The sequence below is a fragment of the Schistocerca serialis genome, chromosome 12 (assembly GCF_023864345.2).
Source record: "Schistocerca serialis cubense isolate TAMUIC-IGC-003099 chromosome 12, iqSchSeri2.2, whole genome shotgun sequence".
In the NCBI taxonomy this organism is placed as follows: domain Eukaryota; kingdom Metazoa; phylum Arthropoda; class Insecta; order Orthoptera; family Acrididae; genus Schistocerca; species Schistocerca serialis.
Window position 1 is genome coordinate 147,975,435 of NC_064649.1, and position 22,475 is coordinate 147,997,909.

General features: G+C 43.7%; 1 protein-coding gene across 1 annotated transcript in view; it reads right to left on the bottom strand.

Annotated features, from left to right (window-relative positions):
- LOC126428011 (acetylcholinesterase-like) overlaps positions 1 to 22,475 on the bottom strand; it is a 780,456-nt gene that overhangs the window by 264,193 nt on the left and 493,788 nt on the right. Inside the window, exon 7 of the mRNA XM_050089893.1 lies at positions 2,111 to 2,263. Within this exon, the coding sequence (XP_049945850.1) occupies positions 2,111 to 2,263 (153 nt within the window). The remainder of the gene's footprint in view (positions 1 to 2,110; positions 2,264 to 22,475) is intronic.

Genomic DNA, 22,475 nt, shown 5'->3' on the forward strand with positions numbered 1-22,475 from the left:
GCCGGACAGAAAGCGTATCCATCCATTAAGTACAACAAAGAAACAAGATTAGGTCTCATGACATTATTTCAGACTCATGTTTCGATTGTCCAGGTAGGTTACATTAAATGATAATGTTAAAAGGGTAAGGTACGAGCTGGGTAATTCATTGCGGATAAGCCTAGGTAAATCTGTATTACACCTGAATGGTGCCGCACTAGCCAGCCAATTCTGAGGAAGAAACTGTAAAATTTCATGTGTGGTGTCACCGCCAGACACCACACTTGCTAGGTGGTAGCCTTTAAATCGGCCGCGGTCCGTTAGTATACGTCGGACCCGCGTGTCGCCACAGTCAGTGATTGCAGACCGAGCGCCGCCACACGGCAGGTCTAGAGAGACTCCCTAGCACTCGCCCCAGTTGTACAGCCGACTTTGCTAGCGATGGTTCACTGACAAATTACGCTCTCATTTGCCGAGACGATAGTTAGCATAGCCTTCAGCTACGTCATTTGCTACGACCTAGCAAGGCGCCATTATCAATTGCTATTTATCTTGTGATGCATGTACCGTCAGACCGATGTTCACCAATTGTGGATTAAAGTTAAGTATTCCAGAAGCTACGTACTATTTTTGCTACCATAAAGACCTTGTCCTGTTCCAGACCTCACGCCATCCTGCGTGAGCTTAAACGCGTGCCCTTCGGCCTCCCGTCCTCGTGGATTGGCTGTCTTGCCAGTCCACAAAATCATGTGTGTATATACCTCAAATACTTTCATGACCAGTAACCAACTTAGTGAGAGCAGAGTCCGTTCATGAGTTCTAAGACAGTAACCAAGAAAAACCTAATAAACAATGAACTGAATGCTTCAGTAACACTGCTGTAAATTAAATAAGTATTTATATAGAAATTTTCCTCAATATACAGAACTTATAGCTGGCCATATAGCTCCAAGAAGCAGGTAGTTTACGCTGATATCACTAAATATCGGATAGTACAAGAGGTGCGAGTTTCATAGCAGCGATACACATTAGGTACCGGTGCAATATGGGCACCTGTTCCCTAGTATTAGTAGTAGTAGCAATAGCTTGTAACATCTCGCTCTGCTTCTAGCGTGGATACAAAATTACGTCGTTAATTTTTAATAAAATATCATGTAGTAATTCAGTGTGCAACCTCGGTCTGCGAAAACGTAAACTCACAAGTAAGTGCACATCTCTGCTTAGTTTCCTATGTCTTACCTTCCGTAGAGGAAGACGGTATGTACTAATTTTTTGAAGAAACATTTCGATTCCACTATTAGAGAGAAGCGCACGCAAATTTCCTACAGTTGCCACTGTACCATCCTACAGCAGTAAATTTAAAAAGTATATATAATTTCACAAGACTAAGTTTTGAACTGTTAAAAGATTAGACGTCGCATACTCAAACATTATTGAGCGAAACTTGAAAAAAGAATAAACAGAAATGGTATACAAAACGTTTTATCCTTAAAAACAATTCGTCATCCAAGTTCACATAAAATATATTTTTTATTTAAGACAACCGGTTTCAACAGACTACCTGCCATCTTCAAGTTTGTAAGAAAGTGCATATACATGGAATATGTCTCGTAAATTAAGATGTAACATTTGACATAAAAGTTTTGGATTGGTATTATAAAAACCGGAAGTGAACATGTACATTTACATACCTTAAATTTTTTTATGTAAAACATGTTCATTTTATGCTATCCTCACACGCAAGATGCCAAACGGATAATACCCATCTAAAACTGTTACAGACCTGAAGATGACAGCACATGTTGAAACTAGTGGTCTCAAATTGAAAAAAAAATATTTTACGCGATCTTGGCTGTTGAATGGTTTTTAACAATTAAACAGATCGCACTTCAGTTCTCCCAAATGAGAAAATTCAATCAAAACATTTTATCATTATTTTACAAACAATATTAACGCAATTTAACGTTTTGTTCCATGACGCTGTCCAAATCAATCTGCGTAACATCTGCTCCACATTTGCCTCTCCTGTGGCGCTAGTATTGTAAATTGAAAGAGCAGGAGTGTATCTTGTAAGATGAAGACCTACCTGCTTGAACTAGTAGTAGTGGTGCAGTAATGGTTCTAGACTTACCTGCGTGAAGTAGTAGTAGTAGACGGTGGCGCCACGAGCCGCCATCTTGGTGGCGAACAGGTTGCTGGGGCAGATGAAGAAGTAGTCGCCGACGGCGTCCGAAACCATCCTCTGGTTGAGGTAACCATCTCCCAGCTGCTCCCAGTCCGTGTACTGCACAGCCATGAGAGAGCAGAGCACACAATCAGTTACCACGCTCTCTGAGCATTAGGAATATACTCAGCAAGTGTTTCATTGCCCCTACTGGAGGTGTTCTGCACCTATTAACATTTCAACCCCAATCGTTTACATTGACTGGGATGTAGTAACACACTGATCACATCGTTCTCACAAGGGGACCACGCCTACTTATCACAGATTTTGCCCAGATTTACGGTATATGCAGGGCCTGGCCAGAAATGGAAGTTACTGGAGCTTCAGATGGCCTAGCGTTTAGGAAAAACAGCATTTCTCTTGCAGATGAGCGAGGGATCAGCTATTTATGTTAAGGTACTTTCGAGTCTAGACTGGCGCAGAGGAAAGAGTACACAACGGAAATCTCAGAGTCGTGGGGTCGACTCCCTGTGCAGAATCCTTTTTTTTTTCTTTTTCCCTCGATTTGTATATTACTTATACCGCCAATACAAAGAAATAACGTTCCACATGTTTTAGTTATTTCGATAAACTGAAGGGGAAGGAAAGGCAAGGGAAAATTCGCTGTATGAGTACTTGACAAAACTTAGGGCTATTGTCATTAGTCCATCAGAAGTTGGAAACTTACAATAACATTATACAAATGTTTTTTAATTAGTCTTATATGAAGGAGGATAAACTTCTTCTGTTAACTGAGTCGTGAGAAAGACAATCAAATGCGCATTTATACAATGTGATTTTTCAAGATTAAGACGGATTGCTGTAATGGAATATCAAAGTGACTACTCCCCCCCACCCCCCATCCCCCCACCCCCCGCAAAAAAAGTCGCTAGTGCAACCTTGAGATGTCTGTTTTTCCTGGTTTTATCGTCAGGTAAGGAATTTGATAAAAAAGGCTTCAAAACTTATCTGGTCAAAAGATGAAAAGAATTCACATCCTGTGGAACTGCACCAAAATACAGCTGGTCGCCAATATTGGGCGAAGTGATTTGTTACATGTGGTTTTCTGCTGTACAGTGTAATGAAAGAGAACATTACAAGAATGTAAACCGTTTCTTATTTTATAGAAAAAATTCAAGTAGGCTAACAAAGTAATTATAACAATGCAGCATTGATAATGTCCAGAAAATTACTTCTTCCCCTGTTTCATGATGAATATCACCATAGCACACGTAAATTATGAAATGGAAAATAATAGAAAAATCTAATTTTATATACAAAGTGTTTGTGCATGCCTTACGATTCCAACCAGGAAATTTATTTGCAGTTCAGAATTTCTGCCTTTATGAAAATAATAATAAACACAATATGTAGAACAGTATTTCGGCTTATTTGCAGATTAAGTAACATTAAAACTTTAATTAAAAGATTTGTGTGTTGGGACTCAACCCATCGACTCTCTGGTTGCCATTCTGTACTCTTCCTCCTGTGCCAGCCACTGCCTGGAAACTACCCTTAATGTGAATGGCTCGTGCCTCACCCAACCCACAGTGAAATTCACATTTTTTGTAAACACTTAACCATCTGGTGCTCCTTCTTTTGTCACTTTCATTTCTGGAATAGTACGGTATATCCCATAAATTCGTACGAAACCAGTGCGAACGAGCAGGCACGATCGCTTCTTAAATTGGTTCGTTTTCCATCTAGACTGAAAATGCAGAAAATAGGCTGTGATTTACAAACAGCAGAAATAGACCAAAACTTATGTACTACAGTTCATTTAATTTCATATCACAGATCAGAAAACCAACAGTTCTACTCTCAGTCTTTAAGATAAAGTGGACATTCCAAATATCAGACTAATGCCAATACATCGGCAGAGCCAAGTAGAAGCATATGAGGAAATATTATTTCCATAGTACAGAATGGTAGGAATGACTAAAATGTAATAAAATGCAATAGCCATCCAATGGGCATAGATACAACTAAGCGTTTCTGAAACATCATAAATGACAGTGAGATGTAGCACAGTGTAGTAACATTAGGTCTAGTTGTAGGAGTAGTTGTATTTAGTTGCAAACCTCAAACTCATCCAAGTGAACCTTGACATCTTCACCTAATTTAAATTGAAACTTAGACTCGTAGTAACGTTTTTATATTTACTTTAATTCATGATGTTTTATTTATTATGATATCATAATTTTGACTTGTTCTTACTTTATATAAGAAACAAAATTGCACACAGCATATGGTGGCTGATGTGCAGGGACCAGTTTTCATACAGAGTACTGGGCGAGTTCACTCATTTTGTTCGAAAGTGGAGGCTGACAGCGTTTGCCACCTTTCAGCCGGTCGGCAATAACAGAACCGAGGTGCACGCCCCGCAATCTTTCTCAAACGATTTTACAGAAACTATTTGGTAAGGAAAAAAATCATTTTTGCGTTACTTGTTGCTTTGTATGTCAGGTTCGTGATGATGTGCCCATCATTACGTTAGTTGTCATAACTATTGTGATATTTACATGGAAATAACATACTGTGCCTAATTTGAAAAAGTCTGCAACGAAAATAATGGTTTAAAAAAACAGACATAATGTCTGCAGGGATACCGCAATCACTGGTTATACAATGTTACTTATGATCCGTCTTGATTGCAAAAATGTTTATTCACATGACGGCTAAAAATGGCTCTGAGCACTATGGGACTCAACTTCTGAGGTCATCAGTCCCCTAGAACTTAGAACTACTTAAACCTAAGGACATCACACACATCCATGCCCGAGGCAGGATTCGAACCTGCGACCTTAGCGGTCTCGCGGTTCCAGACCGCAGCGCCTAGAACCGCACGGCCACGTCGGCCGGCTATTCACATGACGGGTTTCAGTTCCTCTAGAACTATCTCCAGATCTGAAAATTCGGTTACAGGAGTAACCCGTCCACACTTAGCAACCTTCACATGCTGCGTCAATGCGAAGGTTGCTGAGTGTGGATGGGTTACTCCTGTAACCGAATTTTCAGATCTGGAGATCGTTGTAGAGGAACTGAAACCCGTCATGTGAATAAACATTTTTGCAATCAAGACGGATTATAAGTAACAGTGAAAATAAGGGTCGCAACGATTTTGCATTTGATGCATATTACATAGTATTTTGCTTCATATGAAATTTAGCTAACACTTATCGATTTTTTTTAAGTCTTGGGTGGAGGTCTGTATCTGTCTTTAATCTCGAGAAAATTTATCAGATGTAGCACACTTATTTTCAATCTTGCTGCTCTGGCGATAAAGCCAGAGTGGAATATCCACAAAATTCCTCATATTTCATAAACGGTTTGAGATACTGAAATGAGACTGTGGCAAGTAATGGCACGCAAACAGAAGAGTATTTTAACTTATGGCTATTACGCAAAACTTCATTGTCTAACGTGATATCCGTGAGCTACACAGGTTTTTAACAGAAGAATATAATTTTTAAGGGTCATCGATAGCTGGTGAAACATAGAAATGCTATAGGTTTTGGAACAACATAAGTGAAGACGTTATACATGTATTATGTACCGAGGATGTGCTTTTTATAAGCCACTGACCTTACTTTTCCTCAGTTCCTCACTTAATAAACCACTGTTTCATAATTATCTTGCAACTGCGTCCACCCGACATGTTACTGAGCTGAGACTGTCTAAACTACGCGGTTCTAGGCGCTTCAGTCTGGAACCGCGCTGCTGCTGCGGTCGCAGGCTCGAATCCTGCCTCGGGCATGGATGTGTGTGTTGTCCTTAGGTTAGTTAGTTTTAAGTAGTTGTAAGTTCTAGGGGACGAATGACCTCAGATGTTAAGTCCAATAGTGCTCAGAGCCATTTGAACCATTCATTTGTAAACTACGTCGTGTGTTTCAAAAGAAGCAAATTTAGTCGCGGCAACAAGAGAAATGTGTAGAATTTACCCAAAATTCGCCACTCTGAAAGTTACAAATGGATAAGAAGTCAGACGAAAATAAATCCCTGCATTATCAGCGAAATTCTTCTTAGATACGAACCAAAGCAGAGGTGAGAGATCTTTGAGTGGTCAGCATGCAAGTGTGACCATGGAGGGACTCCGCTTATTATTTACAAAAAACGCGAGCATAGGCTTCACTTTGGAAGGGCACTTCCCCGCCAGTGCTCGGCATGTCCCCTACAACACCTGCCCAGCACTACCACTCTCCCCTCGCATGCCCCACTAACTTCGTATTTACTAGCGATGGTATTCTGTGCGGACTAACCCCTGATACTTTGATGAATCTAACTTCCATTTATAAATCACCTTAAAAAATCCGATTACTTTAAAAATGACTTTACGTGTTGAATATTTGATATTAAGCATGTGAAACCTTTCTCATTCAAAGTGCAAAACCTTAATCGTCAGTTTTATTAGCTCTTGATTCTTCAGCGAATGAGTAATTTAAAAACTGAAAACCAAAACAGGTCAATGGAAAGAGTAATGACACCGTTATTTGTTCACGTAAGAGCTTTTTGGCAAATAGTGGATAATATCAGACAATAAATTTTGGGCTTAATCATAGAAAAAGTTATTTATAAAAGCAAACTCATTGAATTTGCAATTTAACTAGATAATTTCGTGCAAATATTGATTGACTCAATTGAACAACACCTGTAGGCGAGAAAAAGAAAATGTTACAAAATCATGTTGAAATATGTTGGAAGACTAAGTGTTCTGATTGTTAAATAGTACAGTCCGAATAACTTACGTTCTGTTGTCAGAAAATTTACTTTTTCATGCATCTAAATTTTTATGTTGTCATTTGTCCTGAACAGGTCCACGTTTTGCGTCACAAGCGAGTGAGAAGGGAGTCAGTGAAATTCTGGAAAGTACAGATAGGGGTGTGGAGCCATGCCGACACCAGAGCGGCGGCTAGCTTCGCCAGGTTTGTCGACTGAGGATCGCCGGCCGTTTGACCGAGCGGTTCTAGGCGCTTCGGTCCAGGACGGCGCTGCTGCTAGGGTCGAGGTTCGAATCCTGCCTCGGGCGTGGATGTGTGTGATGTCCTTAGGTTAGTTAGGTTTAAGTAGTTCTAAGTTCTAGGGCACTGATCACCTCAGAAGTTGAGTCCCATAGTGCTCAGAGCCATTTGAACCATTTTCTTACTGAGGATCCATGGCACGAACAGCCCGATGGAGGTTGTCCCACACATTCTTGATTGTGTTTAAATCCAGAGAGTTTGATTGCCGGGAGAGCACATCCTGGTCCTCTTCGAACCATGCACGTACACTGCGAGCTGTGTTGCATTGTCCTGCTGGTAGACGCCATCGCGCTGAGGAATGCATGTGGGCTGCACTTTGTCCCCAGGGATAGATGAACACGTATGTTGGTCAAAATGACGAGATCATCTAGGGAACGCCTCACAAGTGTCTCCCACCCGATGACACTCACGACACTGGGCTGGACCCGTCCGACAACTCTTGCAGCGTGTTTGCTTCAAGACGCTCATACCATCTGCCCGATGGAGCATAAAACATGATTGACCTGAAAAGAGCCCCTGTCGCCATGCAGTAGACGCCCAGCCTCGGTTCAGCTGGGCGGTCAGTTGCACGTCTGTTCGCCCGCACACGTCTCCGCAGCTGTCGTTCAACCTTGACAAGTATAGCCCGTGGTGCGCCACAGTTGCCTCGGCGCCGGCACTGGATAGCGCTGTTTTGCCAGGCACGGCACGCTTCAACCACGGCGGCCCGCGAACACTTCACAGACAGAGCCATTTCGCGAATGCTTCCACCCTTGGCGCGAAAGCCGTGTCCTTTCGGATGTCACACAGATCGCTCCGTTTCTGCATTACCACAGCGACTGCACTGTTTTCCACGTCCTCCCGACACATTTTGTATACGCTCAACTGCTAGTGCTGCCACCTGTGGTCTGCTAGTGGCCAATGCACGCTGATGTCGAACATAGGCGGTGTGGAGGACCAGATGGCCTCCTCTATGACGACCTCGCCCAGGCGGTGCTGTATGCTACGACTTACCAAGAACAGATGTCTACACCAGCGACCCCCGTGCACGACGGCCGACTGCAAGAACAGGAAGCCGTCCTTACAGCAGAATGGACTGCTTTTCGTACTGCGCCTGTGTAGAGCCGCCCACAACTCACCACACCAGCAGAGATCCGTAAAATTACCCGGAAGACTCGGAATAACGCGCCGGGCAACAACTCCATAAGCAACACCGATTTGAAACAGTTGCCCAGGAAGCCAACTGTGCTCCATACCCGAATTCTCAACGGCTGTCTTCTGCAGGGATATTTTCCTACGGCATGGAAGACGGCTCGAGTAGTTCCAATACCCAAGCCAGGTAAAGATCCAGCAGAACCCAACAGTTACCGGCCAATTAGCCTCTTGTCGACCCTTGGCAAGGTGCTCGAGAGAGTGCTGTTGAAGAGGCTCCATGACACGCTTACACCGCATGATGTTATACGACCCGAACAATTCGGTTTCAAGGACAAGTTATCTGCCGAACTTCAACTTCTACGGATCACCGAACGGATACAAGAAGGACACAACAAGCAGCACTTCACGATTGGTATATTCCTTGGCATCGAAAAAGCTTACGATAAGGTGTGGTGGCCCAACCTTATCGTCAAACTACTTCGCACTATCCCTATCGCGGATTGTTACATTGGCCTCGTAGACAGTTTCCTGCAGGACAGGAAACTGTATGTCCGAGTCGACGATAAAAACTCCGAAATGAAACTGGTCTCCGCGGGAATTCCGCAGGGCTCTGTCATTTCGCCTCTGCTTTCAACTTATATATAACAGTCGCCCTTGTTACGGAGAGTTTTTATGCGGACGATACGGCCTTTCTGACAACTGGACGACACTTGGACCAGCTAATCGCTAGGATGCAACGGTAACTTGCTGTAATGGAACGCTGGGCGCTGCAAAATAAGATAACGATCAACCCGACGAAGACGGCAGCCGTTCTGTTCACACGGAGGGAACCAGTTCTGAACGACAGACTCCAAATAGCTGACCAATTTATCACACGGTCGCCGGGAGTGAAGTACCTCGGTGTCTGCCTTGACAAAAAATTACCCTTTACGCAGCATATTGGCGACAAGAAGACGGCAGCCCAGAAGATGGCCAGGTCATTGATTCCGTTCCTGAAGAGTAAGGATCTCAACCCTAAGACTAAACTCCAATTGTATAAGGCAACGGTGGAACCCACAATGCTGTATGGCTCCACCTCGTGGGGAACTACGTGCGTCTCCAACTACAACAAACATTTGCTATCGATGGATCACAGGAGCTCCATGGTGGACAAGAAACGTCGATATCCTCACCGCACTCCACGAGACCACTATACAAGAGAAGGTCCATGACAACGCTCTAAGAGTTTTTGACAAAATCGATGCCCTTAGGGACGAAGTTCGACAATTAGAATCGGTAGAAACGGTAAACCCTGCAAGATGGCACAAGTATCGACTACCGAAGTTAATAACGTCTCACCCCCCATACGCAATTTGTCATAACACGAGGAAGCAGTCACACATAACAGCCTCGACACATCTCGCCCTCCACAGGAGATAGACAGCACCAAAGACAGCCGGCTGAAGGACCCATTGCGTGTCCAAGCCTAACTGAATGTGTAATAAATTAAGTGTTTTCCCTTTACCCTTACATCCCCTCCTAGAAGAATAAGTCATCAAGGATGATCTCTTCAGTCCACACTACACACTATAAAAAAAAAAAAAAACCGGCGGTGTGGACCGTGTATAGTCAGTAAGATCGTTTTGGAAAAACGTGCGTAATGTCAAGCCATTGTTGTTGCTGTGGTCTTCAGTCCTGAGACTGGTTTGATCAGCTCTCCATGCTTCTCTATCCTGTGCAACCTTCTTCATCTCCCAGTACTTACTGCAACCTACATCCTTCTGAATCTGCTTAGTGTATTCATCTCTTGGTCTCCCTCTACGATTTTTACCCTCCACGCTGCCCTCCAATGCTAAATTTGTGATCCCTTGATGCCTCAAAACATGTCCTACCAACCGATCCCTTCTTCTAGTCAAGTTGTGCCACAAACTTCTCTTCTCCCCAGTCCTATTCAATACCTCCTCATTAGTTACGTGATCTACCCACCTTATCTTCAGTATTCTTCTATAGCACCACATTTCGAAAGCTTCTATTCTCTTCTTGTCCAAACTATTTATCGTTCATGTTTCACTTCCATACATGGCTACACTCCATACGAATACTTTCAGAAACGACTTCCTGACACTTAAATCTATACTCGATGTTAACAAATTTCTCTTCTTCAGAAACGCTTTCCTTGCCATTGCCAGTCTACATTTTATATCCTCTCTACTTCGACCATCATCAGTCATTTTGCTCCCCAAATAGCAAAACTCCTTTGCTACTTTAAGCGTCTCATTTCCTAATCTAATCCCCTCAGCATCACCCGATTTAATTTGACTACATTCCATTATCCTCGTTTTGCCTTTGTTGATGTTCATCTTATATCCTCCGTTCAAGACACTGTCCATTCCGTTCAACTGCTCTTCCAAGTCCTTTGCTGTCTCTGACAGAATTACAATGTCATCGGCGAAACTCAAAGTTTTTACTTCTTCTCCATGAATTTTAATACCTACTCCGAATTTTTCTTTTGTTTCCTTTACTGCTTGCTCAATATACAGATTGAATAACATCGGGGAGAGGCTACAACCCTGTCTCATTCCTTTCCCAACCACTGCTTCCCTTTCATGCCCCTCGACTCTTATAACTGCCATCTGGTTTCTGTACGAATTGTAAATAGCCTTTCGCTCCCTGTATTTTACCCCTGCCACCTTAAGAATTTGAAAGCCATATACAGGGCTATTCTAAATGATGGACCCATTTTCAAAAATTCGTATGTTTTGAAGTACTATACTAATAGTTCTATACTAATGAAAACAGGAAGTTGCAAAGTTTTTGCGGGCGGTGATGGCATCAGAAGCGGCCGGTAGACTTCGCGCGGCACTAGGGCCGTCATTCGGTTTCACTGTCACTTGTGAGATGGCGTCACACAAGGTTTTCTGCTTTCTTGAGTTCGCGAAAATTGAGTCGCAAATTGCAGCGCAGTGGGCATTTCATACCAAATTCGGTGTTCAACCACCAACTCCCAAAAGCATTAGCCATTCGTTTCAGCAATTTAATCTGACTGGGAGTGTGTGCAAAGAAAAAAGCACATGCTGACCGCGTGTATCATTGGTTGATGTCAGACGGCTTCGAGAAAGTTCTGTGCGCAGTCCTGGTAAGTCTACTAATAGAGCCAGTAGAGAACTTGGAATACCCCAACCAACTCTATGGAAATTTCTGAGACGGCGTTTGCTGTACAAGCCCTTACAGACTACAACTTCTGCAGACTCTCAACAACTATGACTATGAGACCATTCTCTGGTTACGGGCTACTGACGGGTTATTTTTAGCCATCAAGCGACGTTCCACGTTAGTGGAAAAGTCAACAGACACAGTGATCGCATATTGGGTTTCGATAATCCACATTCACCACTGCAACACGAAAGAGTCTCACCTATGATCAACGTGTTCTGTGGCGCATCCCGTGCAAAGGTTTACGGACCATTTTTCTTTGCGGAAAGAACTGTAACGCGAATCACGTACTTGGTCATGTTGGAAAAATTGCTGTTCCCTCAAGTTATGGAAGATTCCCCGGAATTAATTTTCCAACAGGACCACGATGTACGAGGCTTTTTGAATGACTCCCTTCCTCAGCGCTCGATCGTTCGCAGGGGACTTGAGGACCTGGCTCTGAACTTCTGGCCACCGAAATCTCCTGACCTCACACCGTGCGACTATTTCTTGTGTGGTGATGTGAAGGAATCTGTTTACGTCCCGCCTCTACCAACCACTCTGAGCGATCTGCGGAAACGCACCACTGCTGCCGTGCACTCAGTAACGGCAGATACGCTTTCGAGCGTGTGGGACGAGTTTCGCTACCATGTCGATGTTTGCCGTGCAGCCAACGGTCACCACATTGAACATTTGTGAGATTATCGTATTTATAATTATTAAATAATTATTAAAAACTAATTGCAAATTATTAAATTCATTAAACTCATGTCAAACATGAAAAATCTTTGAAAGTTCCTCTTTTCATTGGTGTAAATCTTGTTCATTTTCGATTTGTACCTGAATAAATACGAAGTTTTGAAAATGAGTCCGTCATTTAGAATAACGCTGTATTTTGGATTTGGCCTTGCAAAAGTAATTTATAAAAGGTAATCCATTAAACTGTATTTTAACATTATAGCTTCCGACAAATACTGACTTACTCAATTGAATGATAGTTGTAAGCCAGAAAAAGTGAAGAAAAGGTTTGAAATTATATTTAAAGTACGTTGGAAGACGCTAAGTGCTTTCATTCTCAAATACTGCATGAATATAGGCTGTTCCAGGAGCTGTGGTCAATATTGAGGGATATGACAGGACGATTATCTGAAGTAACAATCTAAATATGGACATGTGTCCGATTTAGAATGGTTTCTGAGATAGCACACATTTAATGTACACTTCCGAAATGTCGAATTCCTTATCGTAGACAGTCTACCAGAATCGTCAGCACATTGCGTGAACCAAGTCTCCTTCGAAGTTTCCATTTTTCTTCTGAACGTGTAGTTCACCAACCTGTGCAGAAACAGACACACAACGTTGCAGTGTTGCAGCCTAGCCCCACTGACAGCACACGGTGAATTTCTACACGTACTGTATCAGTGTCCCAGAAACACGGCCATTACGAACGTTACGTGTGGCTAACTTGTCCCCTTTCACATAGGGCGAGTCCACAATCTTCACATTGGCGGCAATGGCAAACTATTTGAATTTTGTCCCTGGTTAAAACACAATCGTCATTTGCTTCTGTTAATACTATTCACTGATGAAGCGACGTGTACACGGAGTAGAATCGACAGCATACGTGATAATTATCGATTACCAATAGTCGCAGGAAACTCCACGTGCCACAGCAGAACCCAGTTTCAAGTTCGTTTTTCACTCAATTTTTGATACGGCACGATCGGTAACATCGTGACAGGTCCAAACGTTTTAAGGGAGCGAATGACGGGACACAGTAGCATGGGTTTTTTGGAAAATTCGTTCGTTCAACACCTTCAGGACGTTCCTTTGCCCACACGGTCTGCTATGTACGTCCTGCATAACTGGGCCCATCCACAATTTACCAGACGTCTTAGGGAACATCTCATGCGCACACACCCTGGCCACTGGATTGGTCGTGGCGGTAGAATTAACTAACTGACAAGACCTTATGTCATTAGATTTTTGTTTACGAGGTTGGATGAAGTCCGAGGTTCGCAAATGAATGGTGAATACGGGAGATGAACTGCTTGGTCGCATTGTGGGTGCTCCTGTCCCCAGTAGGGGACGTGCAGAGGCACTCAGAACAGAAAAACCGAGCATGTTCTCCTGACAGTACACAAAAGCATAGAAGGTGACGATGGGATATTCGAAAACTTATTGTGGAGTGTGCAACAGATGTAATGGGACGTGAACCATAATGCTTACACGAGAATGTGTTCAAAATATGTATTTTTAAACAGACTTTAAAAATAGAATGTTGTAAGTTTACTATCTGTAGTACACGTCTAAACCTGACAATATACACAGAGGTGACAAAGTCATACGACAGTGACACGCACTTGCACATATGGGGTTAGTACCGTGCACACAAAATACGAGGTTTGGAACTTCAATAGAGGCAACTATTTATTTACAGCTCGTACAAAATAGATACGTGTTTCAAAGTTTTACTGACCTTCAAGTAGTCAGCAGCATTGTGTATAACCCGTTGCCAGCGATATGGAAGTCGTAGGATACTCTTAGCAGTGCCAGTTGTGTTGACACTTCGAGCGGACCCGTCTATTGCCCGACGAATTTGTAGCAGTTCTGAAGTGAATGCCGTGAAGTGTTTCCCTCAGTTTAGAAATCGAGTTAAACACTCGAGTGCTTAAGTCAGGGGAGTTCAGTAGGTAGTATAGCACTTAGCAGTCCCATCAGGCAAACAAATCAGTAACAGCTTTCATTGTATGTGCTTGAGCATTGTCCTGCAAAATGATGGTGAGTTCCCGCAGAAAGTGTTATTACTTCTGTCTCTATGCTTTTTGGAACACAACCTACGACCAGCTTAGAGACATAAGTGGTGACACTTTCTGCAGGTCCTGACCAACATTTTGCAGGAAAATACTCAAGCACGTACAGTGCAAGCTGTTACTGATTTGTTTGACTGATGGGGCTGCTAAGTGCTATACCACCTACTGCACTGTCCTGACTTAAGCCCTCGTGAGTTCAACTCGATTTCTAAACTGAAGTTGTGAGAACCAGGCGTGATTCGTGCTTCGGTAGCTCAGATGGAAGAGCATTTGCCCGCGAAAGGCAAAGGTCCCGAGTTCGAGTCTCGGTCGGGCACACAGTTTTAGTCTGCCAGGAAGTTTCATATCAGCGCACACTCTGCTGCAGAGTGAAAATCTCATTCTGAAGGAAACACTTGACGGCATTCGCTTCAGAATTGCTACAAATTCGTCGGTCAACAGACCACGCCGCTCGAACTGTCAACACAACTGTCACTGCTAAGAGTATCCTACGACTTCCACATCGCTGGCAACTGGTTATACACAATGCTGGTAACTACTTTGAAGGTCAGTAAAACTTTGAAACACGTATCTATTTTGTACGAGACGTAAATAAATAGTTGCCTCTATTGAAGTTCGAACCCTCGTATAAAAGGGCAGTGCATTGACGTAGCAATCTTTTGAACTCAGTTCTTTCACGTGGAAACATTTCCACAGAGATTACGGCCGCACGAGGGGAATTAAGACTTCGAACGCGGAATGGTAACTGGAGACAGACGCACAGGACATTCCATGACGGAAATGGAATTCAATATTCCGATATCCACTAGGTGAAGAGTGTGCCGAGAGTACCAAGTTTCAGGCAATATCTCTCACCGCGCACAACGCACTGTCCGACGGCCTTCACTTACTGACCCAGAGCAGCGGCGTTTGCGTAGAGGTGTCGGTGATAACAGACAAGCAACACTGTGTGCAATAACCACAGAAATCAATACAGAACGTACGACTAACGTATCCATTATGCCAGTTCGGTGAAATTGGGCGTTAATGGACTACGGCAGCAGACAGCAGACGTGAGAGCCCCTGCTAACAGCACGGCATCGCCTGCAGCGCCTCTCACGGGCTCGTGACTTTACCTGTTGGATCCTAGACGACTGTAAAACCGCGGCCTTGTGAGATGAGTCCCGATTTCAGTTGGTAAGAGCTGATGGTACGGTTCAAGTATGACGCACACCGCACGAAGCCATGTACCCAAGCGTTTGGGATCCCTATCAGGTCGGATTGAGGGAGGACAATTCAGAGGCGGGCTGCTAGATCTGTTACTGGTAGGTTTGATCATCACGCGAGTGTTACGGAAATGCTTCAGGAACTCGGGTGGGAGTCTCTAGAGGAAAGGAGGCGTTCTTTTCGTGCATCGCTACTGAGGAAATTTAGAGAACCATCATTTGAGGCTGACTGCAGTACAATTTTACTGCCGCCAACTTACATTTCGCGGAAAGACCACAAAGATAAGATAAGAGAGATTAGGGCTCGTACAGAGGCATATAGGCAGTCATTTTTCCCTCGTTCTATTTGGGAGTGGAACAGGGAGAGAAGATGCTAGTTGTGGTACGAGGTACCCTCCGCCACGCACCGTATGGTGGATTGCGGAGTATGTATGTAGATGTAGATGTCGATTTAGATGCCAACAAGGCACTGGAGGTGGCTCCATAATGTTATGGATTGTGCTTACATGGAATTGACTGAGTCCTCTGGTCCAACTGAACCGAAGATTGACTGGAAACGGTTACTTTCGGCTACTTGGACACCATTTGCAGCCATACATGTTGGCAAACACAAATGAAATTTTCATGGAGGACAATGCGGCATGTCACCAGGCCCCAATTCGTCGCAACTGATTTGAGGAATATTCTGTACAATTCGAGCGAATGACTTGGCCACCCATATCGCCCGACATGAATCCCATTGAATATTTATGGGAGATAACTGAGAGGTCAGTTCGTGCATAAAATCCTGCACCGGTGACACTTTTGGGATGATGGACGGCTAGAGGGGCGGTGTGGCTGAATACTTTTGCAGGGGACTTTTTGAGTCCACGTCCAGTTGCTGCAGTGCGTCGAGGAAAAGGAGGTCCGACGTGATATTAGAAGGTATCCCTCGACTTCTGTTCCGTAGTGTATTGAATAATGCAGAAAACAAATAACAGTGGACATTTAAATAGTGCTCTGCCGCGGAAACCATTCAGAGTAGGGGAAATGATTTTTGCTAAAATTGTCGCTTCTTTCATATACCAAAATACTGATCATTCCCACTGGGATACCGTGCGTTCAGAATGGTTCAATTGGCTTTGAGCACTATGGGACTTAACATCTGAGGTCATCAGTCCCCTAGAACTTGGAATTACTTAAACCTAACCAACCTAAGCACATCACAAACATCCATACTGGAGGCAGGATTCGAACCTGCGACCGTAGCGGTCGCGCGGTTCCAGACTGTAGCGCCTAGAACCGCTCGGCCACCACGGCCGGCGATACCGTGTGTAGTCTGGGTGTTTTCACCCCATGAATTACTTCAGTCTCAGGTATCACGTGACGAGGACGAGTGTCGTCGAAGTACTGAGCGTGGTATCCGTGAGAAAAGCCAAGATCTCAGAATGTCAGTATTTTGTGTCCCTTTCATAGTGTTGCAGTATTGCGTGTTGTGCACATATGTGCAATCATGAAAAAATAATTACTTAAGCCAGATGTTAATCAAATTTGAGTCAGCTGCAGTTACACAAGTGATTATTCTGTGTAAACACTCTTTGTGATGATCTTATACCCATCCAACAATATTTGTGCCTAAGGCATCCTTACAGTGTAGACATAAAGAGAAAAACACTTCATATGTGATATTACAGAAGAATGCTGACTCAATTAGATGAGATAACTAATGAAGACGTACACACATTAGAAATTTATGGCTTAACTCTATTAAAAGACTGGATTGATTGATTCAAAACATCCTGGGACATTAAGGAATACTAAATTTCGTAATGGAGGGAAATGTGAGAGGGAGGGGGGGTGGGGGAAAATTGTAGAGATAGATAATGAGATGAATACAGTGAGCACATTCAGACGGATGTGGATTGCGGAAGTAATGCAAAGATGAAGTCTTGCATAGCATTGACTAGTCTGGAGAGTTGCACCAGATCAGTAGGAATCAGGGCACCAACAAAAGAAAATAACTTACATATAAATAAATATTTTATTCGCGTTATTGACAAAATGGCCTCCCTTGGAATCCATCAGTATTTCATAAACGACTCTCGTTTTACTTAAAAATGAAGCACACAGCTGAGGTTAAATCGTTGAACCGGTATTTCGAGAGCTCATTTTTTCGCAACTCGTACTCAAGAGGGGCCAAGCATTACACTGTCGAAAGGGTGAAGCGAAAGCGAGATGGGAAATGTCATTCCGCCTGTAGCCGTATGTAGGGCAACCGCAAAACCGCACCGCGTGGCGGGTAGCCTACCGGGGCAGGGGCTGACCGCAGCTAAACGCTTAAAACGTTAGCTCTCGTTCTCGTGCCTAACGACACGTTCTCCATGGCGCATACGCTTCTTCATTGCTGATGTAATGATGTGAGTGAGTTCGACAGAATGCGGAATTATTCCAGTTTTCATTGTTTAGGGTTATTTCATAAGTTCGTTCGTTTTGCTTGTACGTTCCATCTACAGCGCCTGCAAACCCTGGAACAGCCGTGTGCAGCAGCCCCCCCGCCCCCTCCCCCCTCAAGGGTTAGACAGTTATCTAATCGCCCCTACGACATAGAGGCACAAGTTAATATGTGTTTGTGGCTGGCCTTGGATGCAACAGTGTGAACGTGTGTTCACAAACAATGGGAAGAGAAAGAGAATCCTTTCCGACAAATTATTCTGTTTATGTTGTTGATAATTCTTCCGGGTTTTATGGCCGTGGTCCATGGAATTCTTCTATTTGTAACGTTTCGTCCAATACTACGTTGGACATCTTCAGAGGTATGGCTCGTCCTGCTGAGTCCTGCCGACTGACGAGTCGGGCGTCGGAGAGCGGCCTAAATACCGAGGAAAGTGGGCGTGGTCTAGTTTGCACATAGTAGCAGAAAGAAAACTATGCAAAGATAAAATGTAACTATCGATAATAGTCTGTCATAGATAAAAATCACTTATCGATTCTGTAACGCCACTGTCCATATCTCGCTTTATTTCAAGGACTCTTCTTTTCTATTACAATTATCTTCATGTTTATAAATTTCAATAGCCTCACTATACAGTCGTGGATAATAGTTCGTGGTAGCACTTAAAACTGTAGTTTCAGAAAACTTAACTACATGGTCACCTGATTGAAGTGCATGTTCCGCAACGGCCAATTTATCTATTTTTCCCAGTCGGCAAAGACTTTTATGCTCCTTTACCCTCGTATTCACACTTCTACATCTACAAACTACATATATACTCCGCAATCCACCATACGGTGCGTGGTGGAGGGTACCTCGTACCACAACTAGCATCTTCTCTCCCTGTTCCACTCCCAAACAGAACGAGGGAAAAATGACAGCCTATATGCCTCTGTACGAGCCCTAATCTCTCTTATCATCTTTGTGGTCTTTCGGCGAAATGTAAGTTGGCGGCAGTAAAATTGTACTGCAGTCACGAAAAGAACGCCTCCTTTCTTCTAGAGACTCCGATTTCCTGAAGCATTTCCGTAACACTCGCGTGATGATCAAACCTACCGGTAACAAATCTAGCAGCCCGCCTCTGAATTGCTTCATGTCCTCCCTCAATCCGACCTGATAGCGATCCCAAAAGCTCGAGCAGTACTCAAGAATAGGTCGTATTAGTGTTGTATACGTGGTCTCCTTTACAGATGAACCACATCTTCCCAAAATTCTACCAATGAACCGAAGACGACTATCCACCTTCCCCACAACTGCCATTACATGCTTGTTCCACTTCATATCTCTCTGCAACGTTACGCCCTAATATTTAATCGACGTGATTGTGTCAAGCGCTACACTGCTAATGGAGTATTCAAACATTACAGGATTCTTCTTCCTATTCATCTGCATTAATTTACATTTATCTATATTTAGAGTTAGCTGCCATTCTTTACACCAATCACAAATCCTTGTATCCTCCTACAGTCACTCAACGACGACACCTTCCCGTACACTACAGCATCATCAGCAAACAGCCGCACATTGCTATCCACTCTATCCAAAAGATTGTTTATGTAGATAGAAAACAACAGCGGACCTACCACACTTCCCTGGGGCACTCCAGACGATACCTTCACCTCCGATGAACACTCACCATCGAGGACAACGTACTGGGTTCTATTACTTAAGAAGTCTTCGAGCCACTCACATATTTGGGAACCAATCCCATACGCTCTTACCTTAGTTAGGAGTCTGCAGTGGGGCACCGAGTCAAACGCTTTCCGGAAGTCAAGGAATATGGCATCCGTCTGATACCCTTCATCCATGATTCGCAAGATATCATGTGAAAAAAGGGCGAGTTGCGTTTCGCAGGAGCGATGCTTTCTAAAGCCGTGCCGATGCAGGGACAGCAACTTCTCTGTCTCAAGGAAATTCATTGTATTCGAACTGAGAATATGTTCGAGAATCCTGCAACAAACCGATGTTAAGGATATTGGTCTGTAATTTTGAGGATCCGTCCGTCTACCCTTCTTATATACAGGCGTCACCTGCGCTTTTTTCCAGTCGCTCGGGACTTTACGTTGGGCAAGAGATTCGCGAAAAATGCAAGCTAAGTAAGGAGCAAATGCAGTAGAGTACTCTCTGTAAAACCGAATTGGAATCCCATCAGGACTTGGCGATTTATTTATTTTAAACCCATTCAGCTGCTTTACAACCCCAGGAATGTCTATCACTATGTCCTCCATACGGGAATCTGTACGAGACTCAAACGGCGGTATGTTTGTACGCCCTCCTGCGTGAAAGATTTCTCAAATGCTAAATTTAAAATTTCAGCTTTCGTTTTGCTGTCTTCCGTTGCCAGGCCAGACTGATCAGTGAGTGACTGGATGGAAACCTTCGACCCGCTTACCGATTTTACGTAAGACCAGAATTTCCTTGGGTTTTCAGCAAGATCTTCTGCTAAGGTATGACGGTGGTAGTGGTTGAATGCTTCGCGCTTCGCTCTTTTTACAGCAGCACGAATCTCTACTAACTTTTGCCTGTCCTCATTCTCCCGATCTTTCTTGTACCGCGAATGCAACTGCTTTTGCTTCCTTAGCATTCTTCGAATTGCGTTGTTAAACCAAGGTGGGTCTTTTCTGTCCGCAACCCAGATTTTCAGCACATACTTGTCCAATGCGTGATTTACAATGTGTTTAAAATTTGCCCATAATTCTTCCACGTCCATCGTACCGGAAGTAAATGAAGTCGATTCATTTACTAAGTTGGATGCTAACAACTGCTTATCTGCTCTTTCTAGTAAGAATATTCTCTTAGCCTTCTTGACCGACTTTTTAACTTTCGTAACCATAGTCGTAATGACAACATCATGACCACTAATCCCTGTCTCAACACTGACACCGTCGATGAGGTCTGGTCTGTTCGTGGCTACCAGATCTAAAATATTTCCATTACGCGTTGGCGGTCGATTTAGCTGCTCAAGACAGTTTTCGGATAATGTGTTCAAAAGTAATTCACACGACGGCTTGTCTGTACCACCAGTAATGAATCCATAGACATCCCAGTCTATACTAGTTAGGCTGAAGTCGCCTCCGACTAATATAGCATGATTCGGGTACTTCTGCGGTACAGAATGTAGACTCCCTTTGAATGATTCTAGAACTGTCACGGTGGAACCTGGTGGCCGGTAATAACACCCCACAATTAACTTTATTTCCCGTAGCCCTGTTAAACGTGTCCAGATAACTTCACAATCACACTCTACTTCGACCTCAGTAGACATTATTTTTGTCAACTGCAATGAAGACACCACCTCCTACGGTGTCTAATCTGTCTTTCCGATGCACGTTCCAACCCTCACTAAATATTTCAGAACTTCCTATCTCAGGGTTCAGCCAGATCTCAATCTCGAGAATAATTTGCGCGCCACACGCTTCCTGGAGGGCAGAAAATTCAGGAACTCTATTCCGAACACTCTGAAAATTTACTGCTAATATCTTGATAGTTGAAGTGTCTTTACACTGAGCGCGTCCTGATTCCTTCTCGTAGTACCAATACAGACCTTGCCACAAGTACACGGAATTTTATACACACCGCTAGATGATAATGGTGGCCTTCTAACAGAACGAAGTACTTGTCCTATTTTTCTGGTAGGTTTGAATACCGGTTTCACTTTATGTTTCAGCAAAATTTTGCCGATTCGATCTGTCACCTTACTAATGAAAGGTAAAGAGACCGTGTTCTTCCATTGCTGTGTACCATCGTTGTCCTTTGGCCTGCTGTAATTAGGTCTTAAAACTCTATTAATTTCTTTGTTTGGGTACCCATTCTTTTCGAAGGCCTGTTCCAGATGATTCAGTTCCGTATCCAGACGTTCTGGCGTACAAATCCGTTTTGCCCTGTCCATTAGTGGGACGATGCAGTAATGGTTCGAGTATGTCAGAAGTAGTTTAATTGATTCCGAGCTGGGAATTTCGCCCTAACAGACAAAACCTCAATCTGGACGGCCAACGGTTACGGACATGGAATGACTTAACGACATGACAGTCAACAATCCGCAAATGACAACCCAGGTGCTGGTATTGGAGCTCAATGTTGCTGGTACTACTATAGCCAGGAACCTGAAGAAACTGGCTTACGTAAATATTTGCGATGTATGGGTTCTTCACGAACTGAATGAAGCGAATTGGATTCAGCGCGTGTCCATCTGTGACGCTTTGTTGAGACGCAAGCAGAATGCTCCTTTTCTGGAACGGCTGGTAACTCCAGATGAGAGGTGGATCGTGTACTGCTGTAGAGTAAATCGTAGGTCGAGACAGGGCAGCCACTACTAACGGTTCCTAAAGCTGGGATGCACCCAAGAAAGATTCAGCTACGAGTCTTGTGGGAGTGCGAAGTCGTCCTGCATTACGAAGTTCTTCCGAATGAGACTCTCACTTCCGAGACATACTGGTCGCAGTTGGATCTTCTGAAGGCAGTCGCTGATGAGAAACACGATCT